This window comes from Bos taurus, chromosome 7 (assembly GCF_002263795.3).
Source record: "Bos taurus isolate L1 Dominette 01449 registration number 42190680 breed Hereford chromosome 7, ARS-UCD2.0, whole genome shotgun sequence".
Lineage (NCBI taxonomy): Eukaryota > Metazoa > Chordata > Mammalia > Artiodactyla > Bovidae > Bos > Bos taurus.
Window position 1 is genome coordinate 102266661 of NC_037334.1, and position 25296 is coordinate 102291956.

General features: G+C 41.8%; 1 protein-coding gene across 6 annotated transcripts; it reads left to right on the top strand.

The window, feature by feature from the left end:
- The first annotated feature begins 538 nt into the window (after positions 1 to 538).
- On the top strand, positions 539 to 23547 carry MACIR (macrophage immunometabolism regulator). Of its 6 annotated transcripts, XM_024994461.2 has the most exons (4): positions 3819 to 3889; positions 6739 to 6814; positions 9318 to 9407; positions 21066 to 23547. In XM_024994461.2, the coding sequence occupies exon 4, from the start codon at positions 21089 to 21091 to the stop codon at positions 21710 to 21712; it is 624 nt and encodes a 207-aa protein (XP_024850229.1). In that variant the 5' UTR covers positions 3819 to 3889; positions 6739 to 6814; positions 9318 to 9407; positions 21066 to 21088; the 3' UTR covers positions 21713 to 23547.
- Positions 23548 to 25296: the final 1749 nt, after the last annotated feature.

Here is a 25296-nt window from a genome sequence, read left to right on the forward strand (position 1 = left end):
AGTACCCAGCCACAGTCTTAGGTGCCACAGACACATCAATGAGTGCATGCCTGCGTGCTCAGTTCTGTCTGACTGACTGTGACCCTATGGGCTGTAGCCTGCCAGACTCCTTTGTCCATGGAATTTTCCAGGCAAGAATACTGGAGAGGATCTTCCCAACTCAGGGATCCTGCGTCTCCAGCATTCGCAGGCGTATTCTTTACCACTGTGCCCCCTGGGAAGCCCACATCAACAAGGAGCCACACATAAAAAGCTATGATCAGCCTTTAACTGCCTGGTGAATTGGTTTACTGGGTGTGTGACACTCAAGAGCCGACTGAAGTTTCGATTGAGTGAAGAGCCAGGGCTAGGGTGGGAGAACGAAGTGCCGCCAGGAAGGGAGGCAATGTGGACACCACGCCCTCTAATGCGGGCTGGCCTTGAGCCTAATAAATTTAAGGGCAAATCAGAACTTCACCGCTCTGGCCAAAGAACATTGCCAACCTTTCAGAGCAAAGGGCAAGAACAAGGCATTCTTCTGCAAAGGTTACAAGATTTCAGACAGAACAAAATGAAAGTAAGTTTCTGAATATAAAATATACTATGTTTTGGAGGTGATTTTATGAGAATGATCATGGAAACAATACACAACTGTGTCAAATATTATAATCTGAAATAATTTTTGGTATTCTCCTAAAGTACTGATGAAAGAAATGTCCATTCATTTGTTTATTCAACGCATGTTATGTCATGCCAGGTTCTGTATTTGAGAAATTATACATAATTTGTATCAGAAAGAAAGAAATTTATGTTTTCCTAAAATTGTTCTATGATCTTCCCATACGTATTTTAGGGCACATAAACTAGTATAAGGGCTTCCCAGGTGGCACTAGTGGTAAAGATCCCACCTCCCAATGCAGGAAATGAAAGACGTCAGGGTTTGATCCCTGGGTCCAGAAGATCCCCTGGAGAGCATGGCAACCCCCTCCAGTATTCTTGCCTGGACAATCTCATGGACAGAGGAGCCTGGCAAGTTACAGTCCTTAGGGTCGCACAGAGTCGGACCCAACTGAAGTGACTTAGCACCAGCTCAGGCAAGGTAGTATAAAATGTCTTCTAGCTGAGCAGCCAGCTAGAGCTGGAGGGCTCTAGCTGCAGACATTACTGTTGAAATAAGGGTTTTCAGATTTGTCTTTATCATTCCAGGGGCACATACAGATTTTGGAACAAGTTAGAATCAACATTTGTTTAAGTTTGTATTAATTTACACCAAGATTATGCTTTTTATGTTCAGATAAGACATTTTGTTGGGGGGGGGGGGGAATAAGAAAACAAAAACGACAACAAGCTCTCTTGGATTGAGACCGAAACGCAATTTAGCACCACTTAAAAACAATTCTCGGGTTCTACGGCTTGGGTTCAAACCCAGCTCTGCAACGAACTCTTGTGTGTGTGACCTTGAGAAAGTTACTTACATTTTCTACATCTTTAAAATGCAGCTCATAATTGGTCACTTCTCTTACAGAATTGTTGTGGACTCTCAATCAGAAAATGCATGCAAAAAGACCTGGCACGTAGTGAGAGCCAAATGAATGTCAGCAACTACTCTTATCTCTTAGTCTATTAACCAGTTTGATAGAGAAGATGCACATGCCTCGGGGATAGGACAGAAGGATCACAGGAGAGCATTTATTACAAGCATGGAGCACATCAAGCCTGAAGATGTGAAGAGCGGCTCATCAAATGAGAATCTGAATTTGCCCCTCCTTCCCACATTCACCAGATAGTCAGCATTTTTCCCAGGCTGACCCTATAGTCTGTGGTTCCACGGGTTTCTCCTAGTTCTTCTCGAGCTCTGCTCAGTGCCGCGTCCTCAAGGCGGAGACTCGGAACGAACACCGCCTAAAGTGGGGCGACTTGCGCCTCGCCAGGCCTGCGAGGGGGGAGCTCTTGCATCCTCTTGCCGGGTCTGGACCGGGCAGGGGCTGTGAGGACACCCCCTCAGCCGCCCCCTCCCCCTCTTAGACCCCCTCAGCAGCACCCCCGCCCCCCTGAGCCCCCCTCCCAGACCCCCTCGGCCGCCCCTCGACCCCTTTGAGCCCCCCTCCCCCTTAGACTCCCTCAGCTGCCCCCCTCGCCCCTCCCCTTCTCAGCCTCCCCTCAGCCCCCTCCCCACCTCAGCCGTCCCCTCCCCCTGAGTCCCCTCCCCCTTAGACCCCCTCAGCCGTCTCCCGCCCCCCTGAGCCCCCCGCCCCCTCTCAGACCCCCTCAGCCGCCTCCCACAGCTCCTCAGCCGCCCCCTCAACCTCCCCTTAGCCCCCTCCCCCTCTCAGACCCCTTCAGCCGCCCCCTCAACCTCCCCTCAGACCCCGCATCCCCTCAGCCGCGCCCCCCACCCCGCCACGAGCGCCTCAGCGCCTTTCTCGCCCGGGTCCGCCCTTCCTCAGGGCGTGTGAGCCGGGCGCGGGAGGCGGGCTCGGCGCTGACGGGGCTGCGCCTCTGCGGCCTGAGGGAGGAGGGCGGGAAGGCGGCGGCGGCGGCGGGGAGGAGGCGGGGACTGCGCCGGGCGGCAGCTGGCGCCGAGCGCGCCGGGAGCGCGGAGAGGGCACCGGCAGGCTCGAACCGGCCGCCTCAGCGCCGCAGCCCGCGCCTGTGCCGCCCGCCTCTCGGTCTCCGCGGCCCGGGGCACGACGGAGACCGCGGAGCTGGGGCCGCTGGTAGGTTGCGCGGGGCCGGCGCCTCCTCCTGCAGCCTTTTGTGCTGCGGCAAAGGGAGCGGTGGGGACGGGTGGGTGACGGCGGGGGAGGCTGCCTCAGCCCTGGCTCCTCAGCGCCCGGCGGCGGCGCCGCCCCCTTCCTTCCGCCTCGTGCCCGGGGCCGGGCGCCGAGGAGCGCGGGGTCGGGCGGCCTCCGCGGTGGGCGCCGCCCTGTCCTCGGCGGTCGGGTCCCCTCCCCGCTCCCCGGCGCCCCGGGGCAGGGGCCTGGGGGCTGCTGTGCGGGGCGCGGGGCCCCGGCGGGGTGCCGGGAGCTCGCCGTTCCTGGGCCCCGGGGTGGGGTCGGCGCCGCGGCGAGGGCGCCGCGCGTGTGAGGAGGGCGCGGCGGCGGCGTGCGTCCGGGTGCGCGCGGCGTGCGCCCGCGGGGAGGTGCGAGGGGCGGTGGGCGCCGCCGCCGTGCGGGCCCGGGGAGAAGCGGCGCCCTTCCCGGGCCTGCCGCACCTCTGGCCGCTCGCCCGGGCCGCGCGCCGGGTGCGACTGCCCGGGCCAGATAGCGCCTCGGGGCGAGCCGGGGCGGCCTTATCTCGCCTGCCCGCCTGGCCCGTTCGGCGGTCTGAGGGGGCGCGAGGTGGCGAGGCCGCCCGGGAGCCGGGACGGCGGGGGGTGCACGCGGCAGACGGCGCTGGGCATCGCTGCCCTCGCCCCACCTGTCGCCTTTGGGCCCGGCGGGAAGCGGAGGGAAGGGCTTCCCGGGCGGGCGGCGGTCAGACCTCGAGGAGGCGGGCCCCATTGTGAAGCTGCCAAACTCTCTAGTGGTGGAATCTGCGCGTCTCTGCCAGAGAGGAGATGGGGAGCGCGGCGGGGACGAGGGCCGCCGGCCCGGCCCCTTGCAGGTGTTCCGCATCCTCAGGGTCTCGGTGCTGCTCCAGCCGCGCCGGTTGGCACCCGGGTAGTTTACCGATTGGTTTCTGTCGAGCCGAGATGCTCGAGTTGTGTCTGTGGTCCGACTGGGGCGCTCAGGTAGAACTGGGGCTGGGAACTTTCTCATCATTCGAGGAGAGAGGAAGAATGCAGGCATTTTATCGTGTGCTTGCTACTCGTAGCCGAAAGAGCAGTTTCTTGCACAACGTGTCTGACGTTTCTAGACCCTTCATTTTGTATTGTTTTTCTCAGATAGCCACACTGCAGTTTAGAGTTGTAAGTTGCCTTATTTATTTATTTTTTTAACCCTGTGGAGCAGATTGGACGCTAGGGAAATAGAAATGACCTCTTCCCCAAGTTTATTTTCCCAGTCGTTTCAAAATACAGTATTGGTTATTATGGTGAAGCTTTTTGGTACTTTCTTAATTCAAGATCGTAATTTATGCTTACGCAATTACACTTAATGAATATTTGACAGATTTCTCAGTGTTTTCATTATGTAACTGTGTATGCATTATAAACTCAATAAAATGACCAGGGCATAATACAAGGATTAACAAGCCCAAAGACCTCTTGCTTTGATGAGAACTGCTGTTTAGAATATGCTTCTGCCTGCGTTTTAGGTTATTTAAGTGTAAATGAGACTGTTAGTAGTAACTGTTCCAAGATGTAAGCTAGAAGGTGTTTATTGACCTTATATAATGGTCAGTGATTTTGTTTACTTTCTGTGTATCATTTTGTATACTTTGAAGAGCTAGTGGGCACATTAACCCTTAAAAGTATTTAGTGTCGTGGGAGTAACACAACGTTACATACGGGATTTTTTTTTTTTTTTTCCTTCCTGATTTATATTCTCTGGGGGGAAATCGGCTTTTCCTCCAGAGAAAGCTCTGATTTCCTCACATTCCTATCAAAATAAGTTCTTGGTTTTAAGCTTTTATTTGGAACGTCAGGCAGTTCCACAGTGTACACCTGTCCCAATTCAGTTGTGTTTCCTGAAGGGGAAATTTCTTGTAAAGACTGCATGTAGACCTATGGTTCGGTTACTGTCAGTCATATTTGTAGTGAAACAATTCTAAAAGTAGAAAGATGATTTCACATAATGATAAGACACTGGTAATCTAGTTTTAATTTCTACTAGTAGAAATAAAATGAAAATGAATGCTGCCTTTGAAGGAATTTGCTATTAAAAGAACTGATATTAGAAAGAGAAACACATATTTTTCTTTCTGAACCAATTATGGGTTGTCTAGTTTTGTGTGGTTAATGATTTGTTTGTAAGGTCAAGGATGGTTTCAGAAAAGTCACACCCTACTATAACAACTCTTCTTAAAAATGATTGATGATTTAGTTTTTATAAGTTGCAAATAGAAAAGAAAGATTATTTTAAAGTAACCTTTTAAGATGAGCATATAGGTATAGCTAAGCATTTTACTTTCATTGTGAGTATTGTGCTTAGGCAGTTAAACCATTTTATTTCTGCTCAGTGTTTTGTTACTTGAGAGATGTTTTAGTCATCTTTTTTATTATTAATTTTTGAGACCATTGGTAGCAAAATATTTTCATTAGTTTGAATAGAATTTTTAAAAGTTGCTCTTTTTTTTGGCCAAGTCCTTGTTCATTATTGATCTCTCTTCACATAGCCACTCTGAGGGAACTGCCTGCTTCCATTTTCTTTTTTTTTCTTCCTGTTTTGGGAGCCAGAATTAGAACCAATGACTTCTGCTCTGCCAGTTTTCTTTGCCTAAAATTTATCTTGCTTTTCATAATGTAATCTTTAATGATTTGTGAGATTTATTTACCAAAATTCTTGAGGTCTATATGTTGGCCTTGATATTTACAACCTTATGACTTTTGGAAGTTACATTTTGTTAAAATTTTTCATATTGCTATTTTGTTAATAGATTTATGGTGAAGTCGGAGATTTGTGGCTTTTCTGTGTGTAGGAATTTTGTGTGGCCTTGAAAATTTCCATTTGGAGCTTTTATATTTTTGGGAAAATCACTCCCTTCTTTAGATTTACAATGCCATTCAAGTTTATTGTTACATGTATTAGATTTATATATTTCCATGTTTGTGTGTCCTCCCCTCTTGTCTCAGGCTTCACTTTTTATTCTTGCACCAGTACCTGTACAATGCTGGGACACAGTAAGACCCAAGAAATATTGTTGAATGAGTAAATGAATAGTTGAATGGCTGAGTGGATACACCCAAAGAAATACTCTTTGGAACTATAAGGAAAGCCACTGTGTGAGCAGAAGGGTCTTTCTTTTGTAATTCATTGTCGTTCCATTGTTATATATTACTTTTGAGTAGGATAACAATATAGTTACCAAACTGGGACACATTTGACAGATAAAGGACAGTGCTGGGAATAGTTATCCCAGGGTACTGGCTCTGAACTGAGACATATGGTCAACCCTACTTCTGAAGAACATGCTTCTTTTTTTCTTGTGATGGTATCTGTCACCTTGCCTGAGAAAACGTGACACACTTGCTAGTTAATATTTGCAAACTTTTCTGTTTGTAGACGCTTCATTTGCAGTCATATTATGGGTGTCTTTTGCTTAGTCACCCTTGACCTAGAGGCCTATGGGTAGCTCTTGGCCAGGCTTACTTTATCCTATTTTCATTGCTTACAGGATAATGTCACAGGACTTTCTGTTTGTAGCAACTGCTTATAGCTTGAAGGTTTATATACTCTAACCTTTGCTCTGTTTACTTCCGTTCATTTTTTTATGCAGTATTTATTCCATCTTGTAAGAATTTCCCATGAGTTCATTTCCCTCTGTCTGTTTTTGAGAGAGGATCCATTGATACCTTGCCAAAGCTTCATGTTCAAACCATTGGCCAAAATCAATTGCAAGTGTTGAGATTTATAGATTTTAAGGTATTCTAAAGTGTTATTTTGGAGGTCTGTATTTTGGGGACTTTTGGATTATAGTTTTTTAGTTGTTTCTAATGGGAGATGATAGTAAAATCCTTGTTAAATTTTTACTAGGTTCCTTTATAGGTAATCTCTTTTCTAATTAAAAAAATTTTTTTTATTGGAGTGTAGTTGCTTATAGGCAATCTCTTAAAGAAGCTATCTTCTTATACTAGTTTCTGACCTTGTTCTATTTTAGATTCTTTTCCTCTTTTTCATCATCTTCATCGTCCTCTTAGCACCTGTGCGGAAAGCATGCAGTTACACCCCAAACAGTAAGCAGAGTCTGAAATGAGTAAAAAATGGAACAGAGTTCCTGCACCTTGGTTTTGCCCTGTGTTGCTCCTTGGACTCTGTTTGTATTCTATTTTTAGCTTGGCACTGGCTTACTAGGGATAATCAGTTACTACACTTTATTTACTATGAAATTACCAACCATTTCCTAGACTTCCACATCAGCTCTAGTGCAAGAGTTGGATAATTACTTTAAAGCTCCTCTGCTTTCAAATCCAGAATTAAGTTTTAGGTTGGTTTTCCTTTTGGTATTGAAAAAATATTGGAAAATATGTTTTTCTGAAGCATTTGAAAGCTTGAAAAGAAGAACCTATCACCAGAAATATGGTGCACATTATATGAAAGTTTGAAATTTTAGACTGTTGTCTAAAACTATTTTTACTTAAAATTTAAACAGTTTTTGATTTTTCTAATGTACCTATTTATGGGCTTTCAGTGAAGATTTCTAAAAGTCTAACTGAAATCTGTCTCACTTTGTGATAGATATAGTCCTGAAAAATTAAGGGGAGATATGTTTCTGTATGTGGCATCCAGCCACATAACCAGCAAACATTGACTGATACATTTTTTCCTGCCTCGGAATTTTTGATTTAAAAAAAATATAAGCTCCGAGGAGGAAGGGTTCATGATTTAGAATGGTTTTGTATAAGACTGTCCTCTATATGCTTTAGAATTCTAACATTTTTCATGTTGAAAATAACCCTCGAGTTAGTAATTAGTTACCTCCCTCTAACCATGTCACAAATGTGGCAATACAGGTTTTAAATAAAATAACCCTCCACATATTTAAAATAGGATTCCACTTACAGAAATTAATGCACATTTTTCAGGAACACGAGTATTGTGTAAAAAGCTACACACCTGGTCTTATCGCTAAACAGAGCCATTATGTATATAAAGCTATGTCAGTGGGCTTTGGAGCCACACAAATTGGGGTTTGAATTTTTGCTCTGACTCCTAAATACTATTACTTGATTAAATATTTTAAAAACGGGTAATATTTTCCTGATAGGAGTATATAGTTGTTAAAGTGATATAAATGGCATATGGTTTTGACTTGTAGAAAGTGCTAAAAAAAATTTTTTTTAAGTTCTAAAAATTTCTCTTCTCCATTAAAAATCCATTTACTTAAATAAGAAATCAATTTGAACCTTGTAACATTAGGATGGGGGAGATTCTTTAGGGTAATTGTATTAAATAAAAAAATTATCACTAGGTAACAATTTTTGTTACATTGTAATTCATTTTATGTTAAAACCAGAGACTTCATTTGTGAAGCAGACTTAATTATCTAGGTTTCTTGGTTATCCAGTTTGAAAATAGTTTATGGGAAAAAATAAATGAAAGAGAAAGTGTCTGTAAATTAAAGAAGTTCCAAAGGTTGGTAACCATATTGTTTTCTGAGAATGATAGTTCTGGTAAATACTTTTGCTGATTCAGTAATAATCCATTTCCTTTGGGTCAATCTCTTCCCTGATGATAAGGAAAATAATAAAGTAACAAATGTTTTTGGGCAACAAGTTGCACTGTTGCCACTTCTTCAGGCTTTGTGCACCTAAGTAGGTAAAATGAATCTCTTCAGCCGATTTGAGCCACCAGGGCTCCTAACAAGTTCAACACCGCAGAAAGCCCAACAACCAAAGACATTTTACAGGTGGAAGAAACTTTTGAGTTTTCTTGATCTCAAGAAATTAACCCAGTTAACTGGGGAGGTAGGAGATAAAGACAGATTTTCGTACACATTTCCTCCCCAGATAAGAGGTGAAAGGCACAGAAACCATGTTAGAAACTTGTCAGCACGGTAATAACTCTCAAGAAGCGTTTTTCAGGTTGCTTTCTTTTAAGTGTTTTCCATGAGTCTTCCAATCATGTTCCTCGAGCAGTCTTAGGGAGGATTGTTGCTGTTTTATGGGAAAAGGAGTAGACACCAAAAATTAATTGCATAATAATATCACACATTCCTAAGGGCTCTGCTCCATGCAAAACATGTTCACCTACCTCTCATTTCATCCACATAATAACTTTATGAGGGAGGAAGGATGGGCTTGTCCTCATTTTAAAAATTGCTATTTATGCAAAGTCAAGGGGCAGAGTTCATAGTAAGGCAAGGCCTAGGAGCTTTTCTTTTGACCCAGTCTCAGCATTATTTTTTCCCATGGTATACTGTGCATCTGTTGAGCACATGAATAGGATTTGGAACTCACTTTTAAACCCCTAATTTTTCTTGGCCCTTTATTTAACCTACTTAGCAACTATTAGTCTCCAGATAGAATTTAAGCAACAGAACACAGGGGAACAAGCGTGATACACTGTTTGAGGTTTAGCTGAACAAACTTGAAGTTAATATTCTGTTCTATGTACCTTGTACCTGGTATTGGTACCTCCTGCTTGTTTCATCCTGTTTTGCAGTTAGAATTGTTATAATTGCTATATAAGTTGTGTTACTTGTTAAATTAAAGGTTTATTTTTATATTTCATGTTTAGTATCTGGAGTAGAGCAGAAAAATTATTATGCCTGTGTTCCCTTGGGACTCACTGGAAATTGTACAGTGACATCTTCTGGGATTTAGGCTGGTGAGTTATATTTTGCTTTTTCTGTTTGTTAACCAGTTGTATGAACATAATATTATACTGTGTTTTAAAGACTGTATAAACCAGATGAATATGAAATGTCAGTATATTGTTATAAATGTGTATACTATATAGGTTTGAAATTTTCAATGGTGAGAACTGAAATTATTATTACGAAATGCTAATGCTATTATATTTGAGATGTCTGACATTTTGATCAAGTAGATTTTCCTTTTTTTATTCTTATAAAGGAGGTTTTGTAGAGTAACATTTTGAAATATAGTAGTTAAGAGGTAGTTGCTCTGATTTCAGGAAAGCTTTAAAAAATGTTAATCTCCAAAGATTGGTGAGATAGCTTGCAGAAAGTTTGGTTCAGTGTCACTGTGTGTAAAGAATGGCCAACAGTGACCGAAAGGAATGCCATTTTCAGGTGCTTGTTCCCAAGTTCACCGCGTGTTTGACGTTCCTTTTATCGCACCCGGAATTTAAACTGTTAAAGACAGGCAGTGCTGTTGTCTTTCTTTCTTTTTTTTTTTTTTATATTCCTTTATTTCTCATGTGTTCCCCATCCTGAACCCTTCTCCCTCCTCCCTCCCCATACCATCCCTCTGGGTCGTCCCAGTGCACCAGCCCCAAGCATCCAGCATCGTGCATTTAACCTGGACTGGCATCTCATTTCATACATGACATTTCACATGTTTCAATGCCATTCTCCCAAATCTTCCCACCCTCTCCCTCTCCCACAGAGTCCATAAGCCTGTTCTATACATCAGTGTCTCTTTTGCTGTCTCGTATACAGGGTTATCGTTACCATCTTTCTAAATTCCATATATATGCGTTAGTATACTGTATTGGTGTTTTTCCTTCTGGCTTACTTCACTCTGTATAATAGGCTCCAGTTTCATCCACCTCATTAGAACTGATTCAAATGTATTCTTTTTAATGGCTGAGTAATACTCCATTGTGTATATGTACCACAGCTTTCTTATCCATTCATCTGCTGATGGACATCTAGGTTGCTTCCATGTCCTGGCTATTATAAACAGTGCTGCGATGAACATTGGGGTACACGTGTCTCTTTCCCTTCTGGTTTCCTCAGTGTGTATGCCCAGCAGTGGGATTGCTGGATCATAAGGCAGTTCTATTTCCAGTTTTTTAAGGAATCTCCACACTGTTCTCCATAGTGGCTGTACTAGTTTGCATTCCCACCAACAGTGTAAGAGGGTTCCCTTTTCTCCACACCCTCTCCAGCATTTATTATTTGTAGACTTTTGGATCGCAGCCATTCTGACTGGTGTGAAATGGTATCTCATAGTGGTTTTGATTTGCATTTCTCTGATAATGAGTGATGTTGAGCATCTTTTCATGTGTTTGTTAGCCATCTGTATGTCTTCTTTGGAGAAATGTCTATTTCTTCAGCTGTCTTTTTCCAGTGTGTCTGTATATCTGGACTGACATTGTTGTCCTTGTGGCTCCAAGTCCTTGAAGGGAACAAATTTTAATGATTTTAGCATTTTAAAAATTATATTAGTGTGAGTTCATACTTTGGTATGTTGTTCTACGTGGTCAGTATCTTTGTAGGTCTTTGCTTTGAAACACGTAGAGTGTTTATAAGCTTTTGAAAAAGCAGTTTCAAAATAAGTGATTTCCAGATTAGCAGTTAATAGCAGAATGATTCAAAAGAAGGATAGGGAAAAACAAACACCCTGTTTCATTTAATAGATACAACCTGTCAAATTTATGAAATGTATTTTAAGACATTGAAAAATGGAAGTATAACTAAAATTTTCAGGAGATTTTGAGGAAAAGAGAAAAATTTTGAGAACTATAAGTAGAAAGTACTTTTAGAGATTATTGAATAAGAAATGATGTGACTGGGTCATTAACTCATTCCCCTGAAGGAAAGCACAAACAAGGAGCAATGAATAGAAGCTACAGAAATGTGTGTGTGTGTGTGTGTGGTATGTCCGCCTCTCTCCATACAGTTTACATATATGTGTACATATGTATGTATGCATAGTTATAGATGTACTTATATAGATAAATGGGGCTTCCCTGGTGGCCCAGATGGTAAATAATCTGCCTACAATGTGGGAAATCCAAGTTCAGTTCCTGGGTCAGAAAGATCCCTTGGAGAAGGAACTGACAACCCACTCCAGTATGCTTGCCCAGAGAATCCCATGGACAGAGGAACCTGGTGGGCTAGAGTCCATGACTGAGCCACACCCCCACCCCCCAACCCCTGGCATATATGTAAATAAAAAGACATACTAACAGAGCTGCCAGAGGGGAAATGAACCAACCAGAGAGATAGTGAGTTACCTGTCATTGAAGATGTTCAAACATAGATTGAACAACTGAGTGCAGAAGACCCGGGTTTGATCCCTGGGTCAGGAAGATCCCCTGGAGAAGGAAATGGCAACCCACTCCAGTATCCTTGCCTGGAGAATCCCATGGACAGAGGAGCCTGGTCGGTTCATGGGGTTACAAAGAGTCAGGCATGACTGAGCGACTAACACTTCACTTCTCTTCACTAAAAAAGATTCCTTCAGATTCTGGGATTACACAGTATCAGAAAGAATTTTCTTTTTTGGCCGTGCTGTACAGCATGTGGGATTATAGTTCCCTGACCAGGGATTAAACCCTGACCCTTTGCATTGGAAGCAAGGAGTCTTAACCACTGGACTTCCAGAGAAGTCCCCAGAACTGTTTTAAAGAATTTAAAAATTTGGAGGTCCATCAAAACCTTGGTGGTGGTGGTGGTCCCAGTCATGTCTAACTTTTTGCGACCCCATGAACTGCAACACACCAGGCTTCCCTGTCCTTCACCATCTCCTAAAGCTTGTTTAAACTCATGTCCGTCGAGTTGGTGATACCATCCAATCATCTCATCTTCTGTCGACCCCTTCTCCTCCTCCTTTAATCTTTTCCAGCATCAGGGTCTTTTCCAGTGAGTCGGCTCTTTGCATCAGGTCACCAAAGTATTGGAGCTTCAGCTTCAGCATCAATCCTTCCAGTGACTATTCAAGGTTGATTTCCTTTAGGATTGATTGTTTGATTTCCTTTGCAGTCCAAGAGACTCTCGAGAGTCTTCTACAACACCACAGTTCAAAAGCATCAATTCTTTGGTGCTCAGCCCTCTTTATGGTCTAACTCTCACATCCATACATGACTGCTGGAAAAACCATAGCTTTGACTGTAGGGACCTTTGCCGGCAAAGTAATGTCTCTGCTTTGGTGTGACAGGCTTTTTTTTAAACTCAAGTTTATTGAAGTCTGATGTTCGTACTCATCCCTTTAAGGGGTGTAGTTTGGTGATGTTGACAAGTGTATCCATTGTGCAGTGTCTGTGCATATGATATTTTCATCCCCCAGATTCTCTTGTGCCCCTTTGCAGTCTGCCCTCTCCTCCCAACCTCAGCTCTTGGCAGCCATCGATTGATTTCTGTCCCAATAGTTTTACCTTTTCCAGAATGTCATATAAGTGGAATCACACAGTGCATAAGGTTTTCTGTTTCTTTTACTTAGTGTAATCCTGGTTTGCCCCTTTCCATTGCTGAGTGATATTCCATTTTATGCATGGGCCATAGTCTCTTTATTCATTACCCTGTTGATGGATGTTTGGGTTGCTTCCAGTTTTTTGTGTGTGTATGTGTGGGGTTATGAATGAAACTTGTAAACATTCATGTTCAGGTCTTTGTATAAACATATATTTTCACTTTTCTTAGGTAAATACCTACAAGTAAGGTGGGTGGATTGTTTTGTAAGCATTTATTTAACTTTATAGGAAATTGTCAAACTATGTTCCAAAGCGGCTGTACCTGACAGAGGCATCTAAGAGTCTGAAATAACTATAGCAAAGTATGTACAGATGAAGAAACCCAGTTCTCATTCAGTGCAGATTTATTTATATTTTATATCCAGTTTTAACAAGTTTGGTTAGCAGATGTTTTTTTTAGCACGCATTGGATTAGAAACAGGAAATTAGAAGGCCTTAGGGATAGGTTGTTAGCAGTTGGAAGCAGCCAAAAATGATATTCACTAATGTGACTGTAATTACTGATTAGGAAAAAGAAAGCAGGAACTTAACAGGAGTGAAATTCTTCTCTCAGATAAGTTCTATCCGACAAGTTCCCAAACGTGTCTGCATATCAGAATCACTTGAGGGATCTTTTAAAAATTTCAGAGCCCAGGCTATATCCCAGATGATTTACATCACAGATCTGGGGTGGAGCACAGACATCAGTGTTTACTGATGTTCCTTGGGTGTGTCGCTGTGTAGACTGTGTAGACACATTTGGGAACCATGAGCTAGCAGCACAGTATGATAGCATTGAAGGAGCCACGGGCTCGGAGCTGGGACACCTGGGCCTGCACTCCTGGCTCTGGGCAGGTCCCTGCTTAACAGCTTACATGTCCTCTTCTCTGTAATCAGAAGTTCCACGTAGGTGAACTCCTAGATGATTCTGGCACTAAAACTAGGTGATTCTAGATACCACTGGACTGATACTAGTCATCCTTAGGAAGGAATCTATTTCCCAAGGAATGATTCTATTCTGAGTGGTTCATTTCAAGTACCTCTTGAAAAGGATTTTCAGTTCAGTCGCCCAGTCGTGTCTGACTCTTTGTGACCCCATGGACTGCAGCATGCAAGGCCTCCCTGTTCATCACCAACTCCCAGAGCCTACTCAAACTCATGTGCATCGAGTCGGTGATGCCATCCAACCATCTCATCCTCTGTCGTCCCCTTCTCCTCCCGCCTTCAATCTTTCCCAGCATCAGGGTCTTTTCCAATGAGTCAGTTCATCGCATCAGGCGGCCAAAGTATTGGAGCTTCAGCTTTAGCATCAGTCCTTCCAATGAATATTCAGGACTGATTTCCTTTATTCACATGGTATTTTTGTTCTGTATATTTAAACAGTTATGTTACATCTGTTTTGTCTTAAATAGTGTTGCTAAAAAACAGTTCAAGCGTGTTGGAGCAGTTTCTTGATTATTGAGGATGACTTTTTTTTTGATAAGCCTGATTTTATTACACTCCTGGAATGCAGTACTTCTCAAAAAAGAATTATTCGTATAGTAGTTGTGAAACTTACCAGCTCTTTTCAGAGCTAGTCTAAGGAGCTGAGGCATCTCAGTTATATTTTCAAAATGTTATTCCTGGTGCCAAATGTATAGGAAGTTTGGTGTCTTGGAGGGCGTTCAGAACTGAGTAGTTGCCACGCAGTCACAGTCTGTGAATGGGCTGCTCTTGATGCACCAAGTTTTCCTACATGTGTGTCGTGGTTTGGACCTTTGTTTTAGTTTCAGCTATACTTCACAAATGGAGAAGGCAATGGCACCCCACTCCAGTCCTCTTGCCTAGAAAATCCCATGGGCAGAGGAGCCTGGTGGGCTGCAGTCCATGGGGTCGCTAAGAGTCAGACACGACTGAGCGAATTCACTTTCACTTTTCACTTTCATGCATTGGAGACGGAAATGGCAACCCACTCCAGTGTTCTTGCCTGGAAAATCCCAGGGACAGGGGAGCCTGGTGGGCTGCCATCTATGGGGTCGCACAGAGTTGGACACGACTGAAGCGACTTAGCAGCAGCAGCATACTTCACAAATGCATGCTGTACCCAGTGTTTTCAAAATGTACACTGTGCGCATTTTCCTAGTAAATAAAGTGTTTCCTTGTCTGACTGACTGACTGACTGAAAGTCTCTCAGTTGTGTCCAACTCTTTGTGACCCCATGGATAGTCCATGGAATTCTCGAGGCCAGAATACTGGAGTTGGTAGCCTTTCCTTTCTCTAGGGGAATCTCCCCAACCCAGGGATCCAACCCAGGTCTCCTTCATTACAGGTGGATTCTTTACCAGCTGAGCCACTAGAGAAGCCCAAGAATACTGGAGTGAGTAGCCTATCTCTTCTCCAGGGGATCTGCTCGACCCAGGAATTGAGCCGGAGTCGCCTGCATTGCAGGCGGATTGTTTAGCAACTGAAATATCAGGGAAGCCCGGTTTCCTTGTCTAGCGTTGTCTAGTTTTGAATCTCATATATTTCATTTTTTAAAATTAATTTATATTTTTATTGAAGGATAATTGCTTTACAGAATTTTGTTGTTTTATGTGAAATCTCAACATGAAATCAGTCATATTTCAAAGAAACAGAGTGGGGCCTGTGAACATTGCCGGGTCTTCTGTATGCTGTATAAATATACTTCAGTGCCTCTGTTACTGATTGGATTGTGAGGGAATTTGCTATTGAAGACCTTAGGTGTCATTTTAAAATTTGTTGTTGTTCCCGGTACTTGTTTATGAAACTCGGTTTTAAAAGTCTTGTTCACCTACACGTTGACTTTTTTACGCATATTGCATTTTCTGTTCGACTCTATTCCACAGAATATTGCTGCTTATGGTATCATAACAGCACTTTCTGTTTTCTGTTTGCGGTTTTTATTTTTGCTTTAAACTACATGTGAAAGGCATTAATGGAAGCTGTTAAGGGTCTCTGTTGTTGGTCTCTGATTTGTAGTGCTCTGCGGTTCCAAAGTTAGCCTTGGGTCTGGTTTCTGGGTTCACATGTATTCTTACTGATGCAGTGGGCGTGGTGCCTGGTCCGCACCCCTGCAGTATTTACAGAGTGTGCTTTGTGATTGTTTATCTTGGCAGTATGTTTTTTGGATACAAAGTTTATCTTAGAATATAACAGAATGCTTTGTCATGAATATTGTTAATAACAACAAACCCATAAACAGAGCTTTCACTGCAGTTTATGAAGAATGTCCTGCTAACACAGATTATGTCTGATGTACTCAGGGTAGTCGAGTTTCCTGATGACTGCCTTTTAAGAAGAAATTTTGCAGTGAAAATTATTGGAAATTCCTATACGCTGACTCGGAGACCTTTCAGTCTTCGCTGTCCTTTGTGTCATCCTTGTTTTTTAGAATCGGGGTACTTCTCCCTCTTCAGATGGGACGGTACCTACACCACTTCTGCCCATTGAAAACATAATTAACCACGGATTGTGTGAGGGCTCTCAGAATCTTGCTCCAGTATTTAAATCTCGTCAGGAAATTCTCGGCAGTTTAATAACATAAAAAGTTTTGTTTCTGGTCACATTGAAGGATGAAAGGTTATGCTGCTTAGTCAGCATTCTCCCCAGCTAAAAATGGAATGTTTACTTGCCAATCGACTAGCCTCTACATCGCTTTCTTAGTGCCACACAGTAGATCATCTTTAGAAGGGCAACATGTAAGTAAAAAGGATCTTTTTCTTTCTTTTTTTTTTAATCTAAGCAATTTGCAGGGTCCTGGTTGTATCATTCATGCTCCTACATAAATGTCGAAGTCTGAAGATGTTCTTGTATATAAGACAGTATGCTGCAGAGACCATGAAACCACCTCAAAGAGCTGTTAGTTTTGAGAATACTCAGTTGTTTGGAGAAGTACTGATGTTTTACAACTAAAAAGTTCAGTTTTCCAGCCCTTAGAATTGTCATCAGAGGTTCAGCAGGTAGCAGCTATTATGCATGTAATATTTAAAATGAGCACTTTCATGTTTCAGTATGGCAACACTCTCATTCAGAAGTTTTACATAGAGTATCGATCCTTGTTATTCAGTCGCTCAGTTGTGTCCGACTCTTTGCGACTGCGTGGACTGCAGCATTCCAGGCCTCCGTGTCCATCACCAACTCCCAGAGCTTGTTCAAACTCATGTCCATTGAGTAAGTGATGCCATCCAACCATCTCATCCTCTGTCATCTCCTTCTCTTCCTGCCATCAATCTTTCCCAGCTCTTTTCCAATGAGTAAGCTCTTTGCATCAGATGGGCAAAGTATTGGAGGTTCAGCTTTGGCATCAGTCCTTCCAATGAATATTCAGGACTGATTTCCTTTAGAATGGACTGGTTGGATCTCCTTGCAGTCCAGGGGACTCTCAAGGTCTTCTCCAACAGCACAGTTCAAAAGCATCAATTCTTAAGTGCCCAGCCCTCTTTATAGTCCAACTCTCACATCCATACATGATTACTGGAAAAACCATAACTTTGGCTAAACGGACCTTTGTTGGCAGAGTAATGTCTCTGCTTTTTAATACGCTGTCTAGGTTGGTCGTAGCTTTTTTCCAAGGAGTAAGCATCTTTTAATTTCATGGCTGCAGTCACCATCTGCAGTGATTTTGGAGCCCCCCAAAATAAAATCAGTCACTGTTTCCACTGTTTCCCCATCTATTTGCCATAAAGTAATGGGACCAGATGCCATGATCATAGTTTTTTGAATGTTGAGTTTTAAGCCAGCTTTTTCACTCTCCTCTTTCAGCTTCATCAAGAGACTCTTTAGTTCCTCTTTGCTTTCTGTCATGAGGGTGGTGTCATCTGCATATTTGATCCTTAGTTACTAGGTTAAATATTTTTCTAAGAGGATGTTGTTGTTTAGTCGCTAAGTCACGTCCAACTCTTTTGTGACCCCATGGACTGTAATCTGCCAGGCTCCTCTGTCCATGGCATTTCCCAGGCAAGAATACTGGAGTGGGTTGTCCTTCCCTTTCCCAGGGGCTCTTACCAGTACAGGGGTCAGACCCAGGTCGCCGGCATTGGAAGGTGTGTTTTCCACTGGGCTGCTAGGGAAGCCCAAGGGGACATTAGAAATGCATTGTTTTTTTTAAACTTTTTAGTTAAGTAGTGTTTTCTACAGGGGGTGTGTTGTTTAAAAAGTCTAGTAGGTTTTCTTACATATGGTAGGCTAAAGTATAGTAGGCTGCTTGGTTGAAATTTCCAGAGTTCTTAAGCCACATCTTCTATTTGACAGTCTAGGTTAAATCATTTTCTATCAGGTTAGATGTCTGAGGATCCTGTGGGATAGTTTTGCCCAAGCCAAGTGATATTTTTTATGGTGTTTTGGCTGATGGGAACTTAACCAGTCATAGTTACTCATCTAAAAGTATTGTCTATTTTTTGTCACATCAAATTTTGACCTTTATACTTTGCCTCACTCACTTTCTTCACTTTTCTAATTTCCTAGGTATTGATTTTTCAAGCTCGTGTATACTTTCTTTTTCTCTCAAATCTTTGTATCTTGCCATCCATTATCCTCACCCTCTATAGAGATTCTAAGAGATCCCTCTTGGTCTTCCTTGATGCAGCTGCTGCTGCTAAGTCTCTTCAGTCGTATCCGACTCTGTGCCACCCCATAGACGGCAGCCCACCAGGCTCCCCGTCCCTGGGATTCTCCAGGCAGGAACACTGGAGTGGGTTGCCATTTCCTTCTCCAAGGCATGAAAGTGAAAAGTGAAAGTGAAGTCGCTTAGTCATGTCCAACTCTTTGAGACCCCAAGGACTGCAGCCCACCAGGCTCCTCCGTCCATAGGACTGTCCGGGCAAGAGTACTGGAGTGGGGTGCTATCGCCTTCTCCACCATGATGCAGCAGGATTGACTTAATGAGGGAGCAAATCTGTGATGATTGCATTGCTGAGAGAAACCTGCACTCACTCTTCTTGACTGTGACTTTGTACATTGTCAGCTTGCTTAGCAGTGTTTACACTAAGGGGCTAATAGGGTGACTTCCAGCTTCTTAGTCTCTTTTTGAATTATCCTCCAGTTCAGAATGTGTGGGGTGTGAAATCATGGATGTTAGAGAGTTTACAAGGTGCCAGATAGGGATGTGGAAAGGTGACTGGTGGAGATGCATGGGCTGTCATGGACCGCCAGGCACGGAAGAAACCTAGAGCAGTGTGTTGCTCTGTGAGGACCGATGGCTCGAGTGTCACCACCTGCGTGCCTCTCCTCGGGTGGGGTGCCTGGGCTCCATCTCCGCCATAGCCCTGATTATTTAAGTCTCACTGAACCCTCCTCTCCTTCTCTTTCAGAATGACTTCTTGCCTGTAGCTTCCTGTCCGGTTAGGTATATTGGAGGCCTTGCATCTGTCTTCCTGTGCTCTTTCTGGACTGCAGAATTAGCGAGAAAGGAAGGATTAATTTGTCATTCGGCTTAGAGTAAACATTTGTTCAGCATACTATCTGATGAGGCTTCATATGGTTCTTTAAATTTTATTAGATGAGAAATCTTTAGACTTTTGCATACATGTCAAAGCAGGTGGCAGTCACCTCCTATTTCCATCCTCTCAATAGAGAAATAAATGATATGATGAAATATAAATTTATTTTTACATCAATAAAACAGAATAAAGCCAATTACTTTAAATCTAGAAGTGTTAAGAGGGACTAAGATAATTTGGTTAAATTAAAATTGGAAATAATCTAAGATTTAGAGTAAAAAGTAAGTAAGCAAAATTACATGGATCCCCTGTGGTGTTTGCTTTATCCCAGGAATCATTCTTGATATTAGTTTTCAGTTGTACTTGAAATGTGTGGACCATAATGAGACTAGGATAGCATCTGGCAATTCTTCATAATCTTGATTTATTTATTTTCCAATGAAGGAAAAAGGAAACACAGCATGTAAATGAAGGGATAAGGTTGGGGTTTTTTTGTTTTTTGTTTTTTTAGCTTTCTAATTGCTTGGATTTTAAACCAAATTTTAGAAAATGATTCAATTAGGAAAAGGTTATTTGTTTTACAGAGGGACTTGTGAGAATTGCTTAATATAATAGCTTTTTTCAATAAATATTTAATCTTAAAATCACATTATTTTTTGACATTATTAGTTGATATCAATTTAATTAGTGATCTGAGACTTTTAAAACTTCTATCTACTTTTGATTGAAGATCAAGAAGAAATAAAGTTTATCAGAAGTGACATTGTCAATTTCCTTTTGTGTTTTATTTTTCAAAATTTGATTTAATTATGAGTTTCTAGGAAGCTGGTCATTGTGTGTGATACTTTTTGTTGCTGAGACTTTCCAAATTATGTAATATGATCATTATAATGAATAATATTAATATTTATTGTGAACTGTTCTGCTGTTTACTAAACTGTTCCAAAGTTCAGTGTCTTAGGTGTTGCAGAATAAAATAGCTGTCAAATCTATGGTATATTTTATGATTAAAAAGTCAACTAACATCTGATTTTTATATATGTTTAATATTAAAAATGGCCTGATTTATTGGATTTAGGATTAACTTTTAAACTACAAAATGATTACCTTTAAATAATTGGAGATATGGAAGAAGGAACATTGATAAGGTTTGTGGGAACCTTCCCTTAAGACTCCACCATACGTTGAAAAACTTTTTTAGGTCTAAGCTGGATTCTTTGGAGAAATTGATCAACTTTTATCTTTTACTGTATGCCCTTAAACACAGTTGAGAAGTTAAAGGTTAACTTTCATGTTGGAAATATTTTGTGGGTTCTTGAGAAATTGTGCATGATTATTTTTATTTGCTTCATTTGGGATCCATATTTAATTTGCTGAATAATCACACCAAGGAATAAAACTTGTGTGGTTAAATGGAGCACTGCATTTAGAGAAGCATTGTTGCTTTCTCTTTGCTTCTCCATGAGATGATATTAACCTGCCTTTGAGTTCTTAAAGGCAAAGAAGTAGCAGTCATTTCATGCCTGCTGTGGAACGTTTAACAGACATACATAAAAATCTGCCAGTTGTACATTGGCTGTTTTTCAGGCCCATGTGATTTCAAACTCCTGGAGCCTTCTAAAACGATCCGGCTTGGCCCGAGGTTCTGGGCATTATACCCTTCTAATCTGAGTCTATCTGCTTTCAGGAGTGTGTAGACGGGTGCCTAAAATGGAAGTCGATGTTAATGGCGAGTCCAGAAGTGCCCTGACCACCCTGCCCTTGCCAGTTGCGGAGGCCAGCTCCCCGGGCAAGGCAGAGGCGGAGAAGCCCCGCTGCTCCAGCACGCCGTGCTCGCCCATGCGCCGGACTGTGTCAGGCTACCAGATCCTCCACATGGACTCGAACTATTTGGTTGGCTTCACGACTGGTGAGGAGCTCCTGAAGTTAGCTCAGAAGTGCACAGGAGCTGAGGAGAGCAAGGGAGAAGCCGTGCCTTCCCTGCGCTCCAAACAGCTGGATGTGGGACTTGCTCGTTCCTCTCGTTTGTACAAAACCAGAAGTAGGTACTACCAGCCCTACGAGATTCCAGCTGTCAACGGCAGGAGGCGGAGGCGGATGCCCAGCTCAGGAGACAAGTGCACTAAATCTTTACCGTACGAACCTTATAAAGCCCTCCATGGGCCTCTGCCTCTTTGTCTTCTTAAAGGTAAGAGGGCTCACTCCAAATCTCTGGACTACCTCAATCTAGATAAAATGAACATCAAGGAGCCAGCTGACACAGAAGTGCTACAGTACCAGCTTCAACACCTAACCCTCAGAGGGGACCGTGTGTTTGCTAGGAATAATACATGAGGGACTTGTAAGAGAGTGTAAACCAGTTTAGGTCAGCCTATACTTGGCTAGAAAATTCCACTGTTGTACTCTGTACAGGACTCTTTACATTATAGATGGTTAAATCAGCTAAGTGTTCCTGGAACATACAAATTGTCTGGATCAAAATTTGAATACAGGAATGGAATCACAGGTACTTGAGGGGAGATCATTCTAGAGTATGCAACTGCAAGGAAAAGAGAAGGTTGACCATTAGTTTGTATAGCTTTTTAGCTAGGGGGAAAAAAAAGGCTTTGGTACAGTAATATCATATTTAAAATTCTGATACTCAAATTGGAAATGTATCTGCTTGGTTGTTGCTGACTTGGTATGATTCATTAGAAATTTATATCTTAAGTACTCAAGTACTTCTTTAATCTCTGTATTTTACTATAAAATGTATGTAATGATTTGTTTTATGAAATTTAGAACTTGAACATTGCTAAATTGGACCACTTTTTATTTTTAAATATTGAGTTTAAATATTTTATAACTGGTTTTGCACTGAAAAAATTAACATTTCAGATTGACAAGAGAATAATCTTTCTTCACTTGCCTCAGTAATATTATTGAGCAATGAATTTTTTATTTCCGCATGGAAAGTTATTGATCTCTATGGCTGTAAAATATTTCTTTATAGCATTATTAAAGTGTGTCTTAATAAAATTAAATTTGGGATACAAAGTATTTATTTTACAATGGGTGGGGGGAAGCTTTACCGGAAAGAGTCCAATATGAAGTTTCCATAAGTTGAAAAAGTTTCTTTAGTGCTTATTTTCTAATTTAAAATTCATCTGGAACTTTAAAATGGAAAGGATTCTTTAAATTGTGGATTATAGGCAAATACTGTTTGCATCTGAATGTTCTGTAAGTGAATGGAACTCTATAGAGAAACTCATGATTTCTACTATCAAATGCTTAAACTAAGTATGAAGTGATACCATTCAGCATGTCATCAGATCATTCCAGTGTTAGTTCTGTGCAGCACAGGCACTCGTTGAAATTCTAGTTTCTAGGATTAGTGCAGGAGCCTAAAGTGCTTCTACAGTTTTAATGGGTTAATCCTGGATTACTTAACAATTTATGTCAATTGCACTGGTTTAATTTGTTGCTAAAGAAATAATGCCCTGGCTTTAGTAACAAATACAGCTCAACTATTCTTGAATATATTTTGAAAAAAACATGTATGTAACTTACTTTTGTAAAAGTTTCTATTGATATTTCTTTTTTTCTTTTTTGACTCTTGAAGGTGCAATTTATTACTGAATTGGCATTTCTGGCAGCATAGACCTGCTTATTTTAAATTTTATTTTAGGGGCTGTCAGTTTCTAAGATGTTAGCAATCTTGCTTATAAAATAAGAACACTTTTTAATTAAATGAGTGGGTCATTCCTGGTGCAGTTGTCTTTAAACAGAATGAATGACAAGACTCTATATAGGGCAGAATAAGTATTAGAAAACCCTAGGAACTCTTAATCAACATTTAGTAAACTTCCACTAAGGCAGATTATGTGAAAGAACCTTGGGGAAGTTGGCCCATATCTTACAGAGTTGTTCAGATTTCTTGGTGGGCTGGAAATTTTCAGCTGTTGTACATTTTAAAGTAAATTGCACCTTTGTAACATATTGTATCAACGGATGATCACTAAGATTAACTATATCTATACAGTTATTAGTTTGACAAGAAATAGAATCCTGTCAGATGCCAAAGAGTTGGGATTTTTACGTTTAATGATTAAACACCATTATTTATTGATGATTTACCCTGTGGAACTGTATTATTTCTAACTATGAAATAAAAGGGTGATGTAAACACACATTGTGGTGGTGTGCTTTAACGAAGTCCACTTTGATCAACAAGCCAGTTTACTTTTCAAGGATTCGCTGAAGCACTTATTTTTAGATTCCATTTTTGTTAAAGAAAATATAATAATTTTGCCTTTGGTGCTCATTCACATTTCAAGGTAAAGGATGTATTCATGGCAATGATGTGTGTTCGGTCACACTGCTGTGTGACTGAGGTCTGTCTCTGTCCATGCACCTACATAATTATTTAAGCTAAATAAAAATATATAGCAGTTTGTTTTGTTTTGTTTCTCCTTAAAAACAGGTGTGAAGCTCTGTGACAAAAATGAAAGGGGTTAAAGTTTGAGATGTGATATATTTACTATTATCTGATTAAGTACATATATATAAGTTAAAGTTGGTGTCCTGGAAAGAGTTTCAAAACTTAGGGTCAGTGGTTTTCAAACTGTGTTTGCAGAGCGCCCTCACTGGCTCAGTCTTGCTTTCCCTGTCCTTGAGCGCGTGTACTCCTGTAGTAGGTAATGCTATCCTATCAAGAAAAAGGTTTGGCTAGATCTTTTTCAGCTGGAAAAAAACCCACAAAAATCCCATTTTCCTTTAGCCTTTTAACATGATTTCTGTTTTTAAATTGTTCTTTCCCTCCTTTTTCGCTGTTCTGTACTAAACAGAGCATACTTTTGGCCATCATATACCTGCTGACATTATCTTAAAATACACTGCAGTGTCACATAACTGTGTTTTTTTAATAATTTTTTTTTTTAGCAAAAATACCATTCTTAGAGGCTCTGCTGATGCACTGAAGCAGTAATAAGCTTCAGCCTTGCCTCAGTCCCCGGTGAGCTCCTTTTGCTCCCTGACTTCCATCTGGCTGCCCTGTACCTCTGGTTCCAGGGCTTCCAGAGTCAGCAGTCGAGGAAGAGAAGACCGTGGGGATGGACTGAAATGTAAGCCTGTTCAGAGCCCCACATCTTCCTGACTCGGGCTCAGCCAGGCTATGGTTGAGACCCACTGAGGCCTGTCGTTGCCCCTTCTGCCCTTCGATGCCCACACTTGGCTCACTGCGTCTTTTCCCTCCCTGAGATGTCTGTTTAAATGATTTCAGTACTGGGGGTGTTGGGAACTTTTGGAAGATTCTAAGTTAACTTTAAAAGGCAAGTTGACCTTTCACTAAAGAAAGAATATTACTTGAGATCTTGAGAAAAGCAACCTGTTTTTACTTATTTTCTCATTCTAACAGAATTCTGTCTTGAGAAGGCTTTTCTTCCATTATAAGCATCAAGTTTTTTTAAGGGAACTTTGAAATGACTCTGGCCTAAGTGGTCTGTTACAGGAAGGAGGAGGTGACTGTCAGGCATAAATGCTCTAGAAGAGGTGGGGCGGAGAGACAGCAAAGGCGTGTGCTACTGTAATGGAGAGAGGGCAGCAAGTAATAAGTGAATTTGCCTTTTTAAACAATGTGATTTGATTAGGGGAGTGGACATTGATGAGGAAGATTGCCTTGGAAATATAATAAATATGATTATAAAGCTACGAGTGGAGGTTGTCAGCCGTTACGGACGCACCTTCTGTTTTGTAGTGTGCTTTTAGAATTATGAAATGGATCTCCTGATACTTTAGAGAAACATTCAGGAATTTTCTAGCTGAGGAAGAACACTCCTAGAAACAAACCAAAAGAAGAAGGGGTTTGGTTTCTTATTTTGAGTTTGCTGGACCCCCTCAGTCACTTTAGGAGTGGGGCTGGATGTTGAATTTGTATTCTC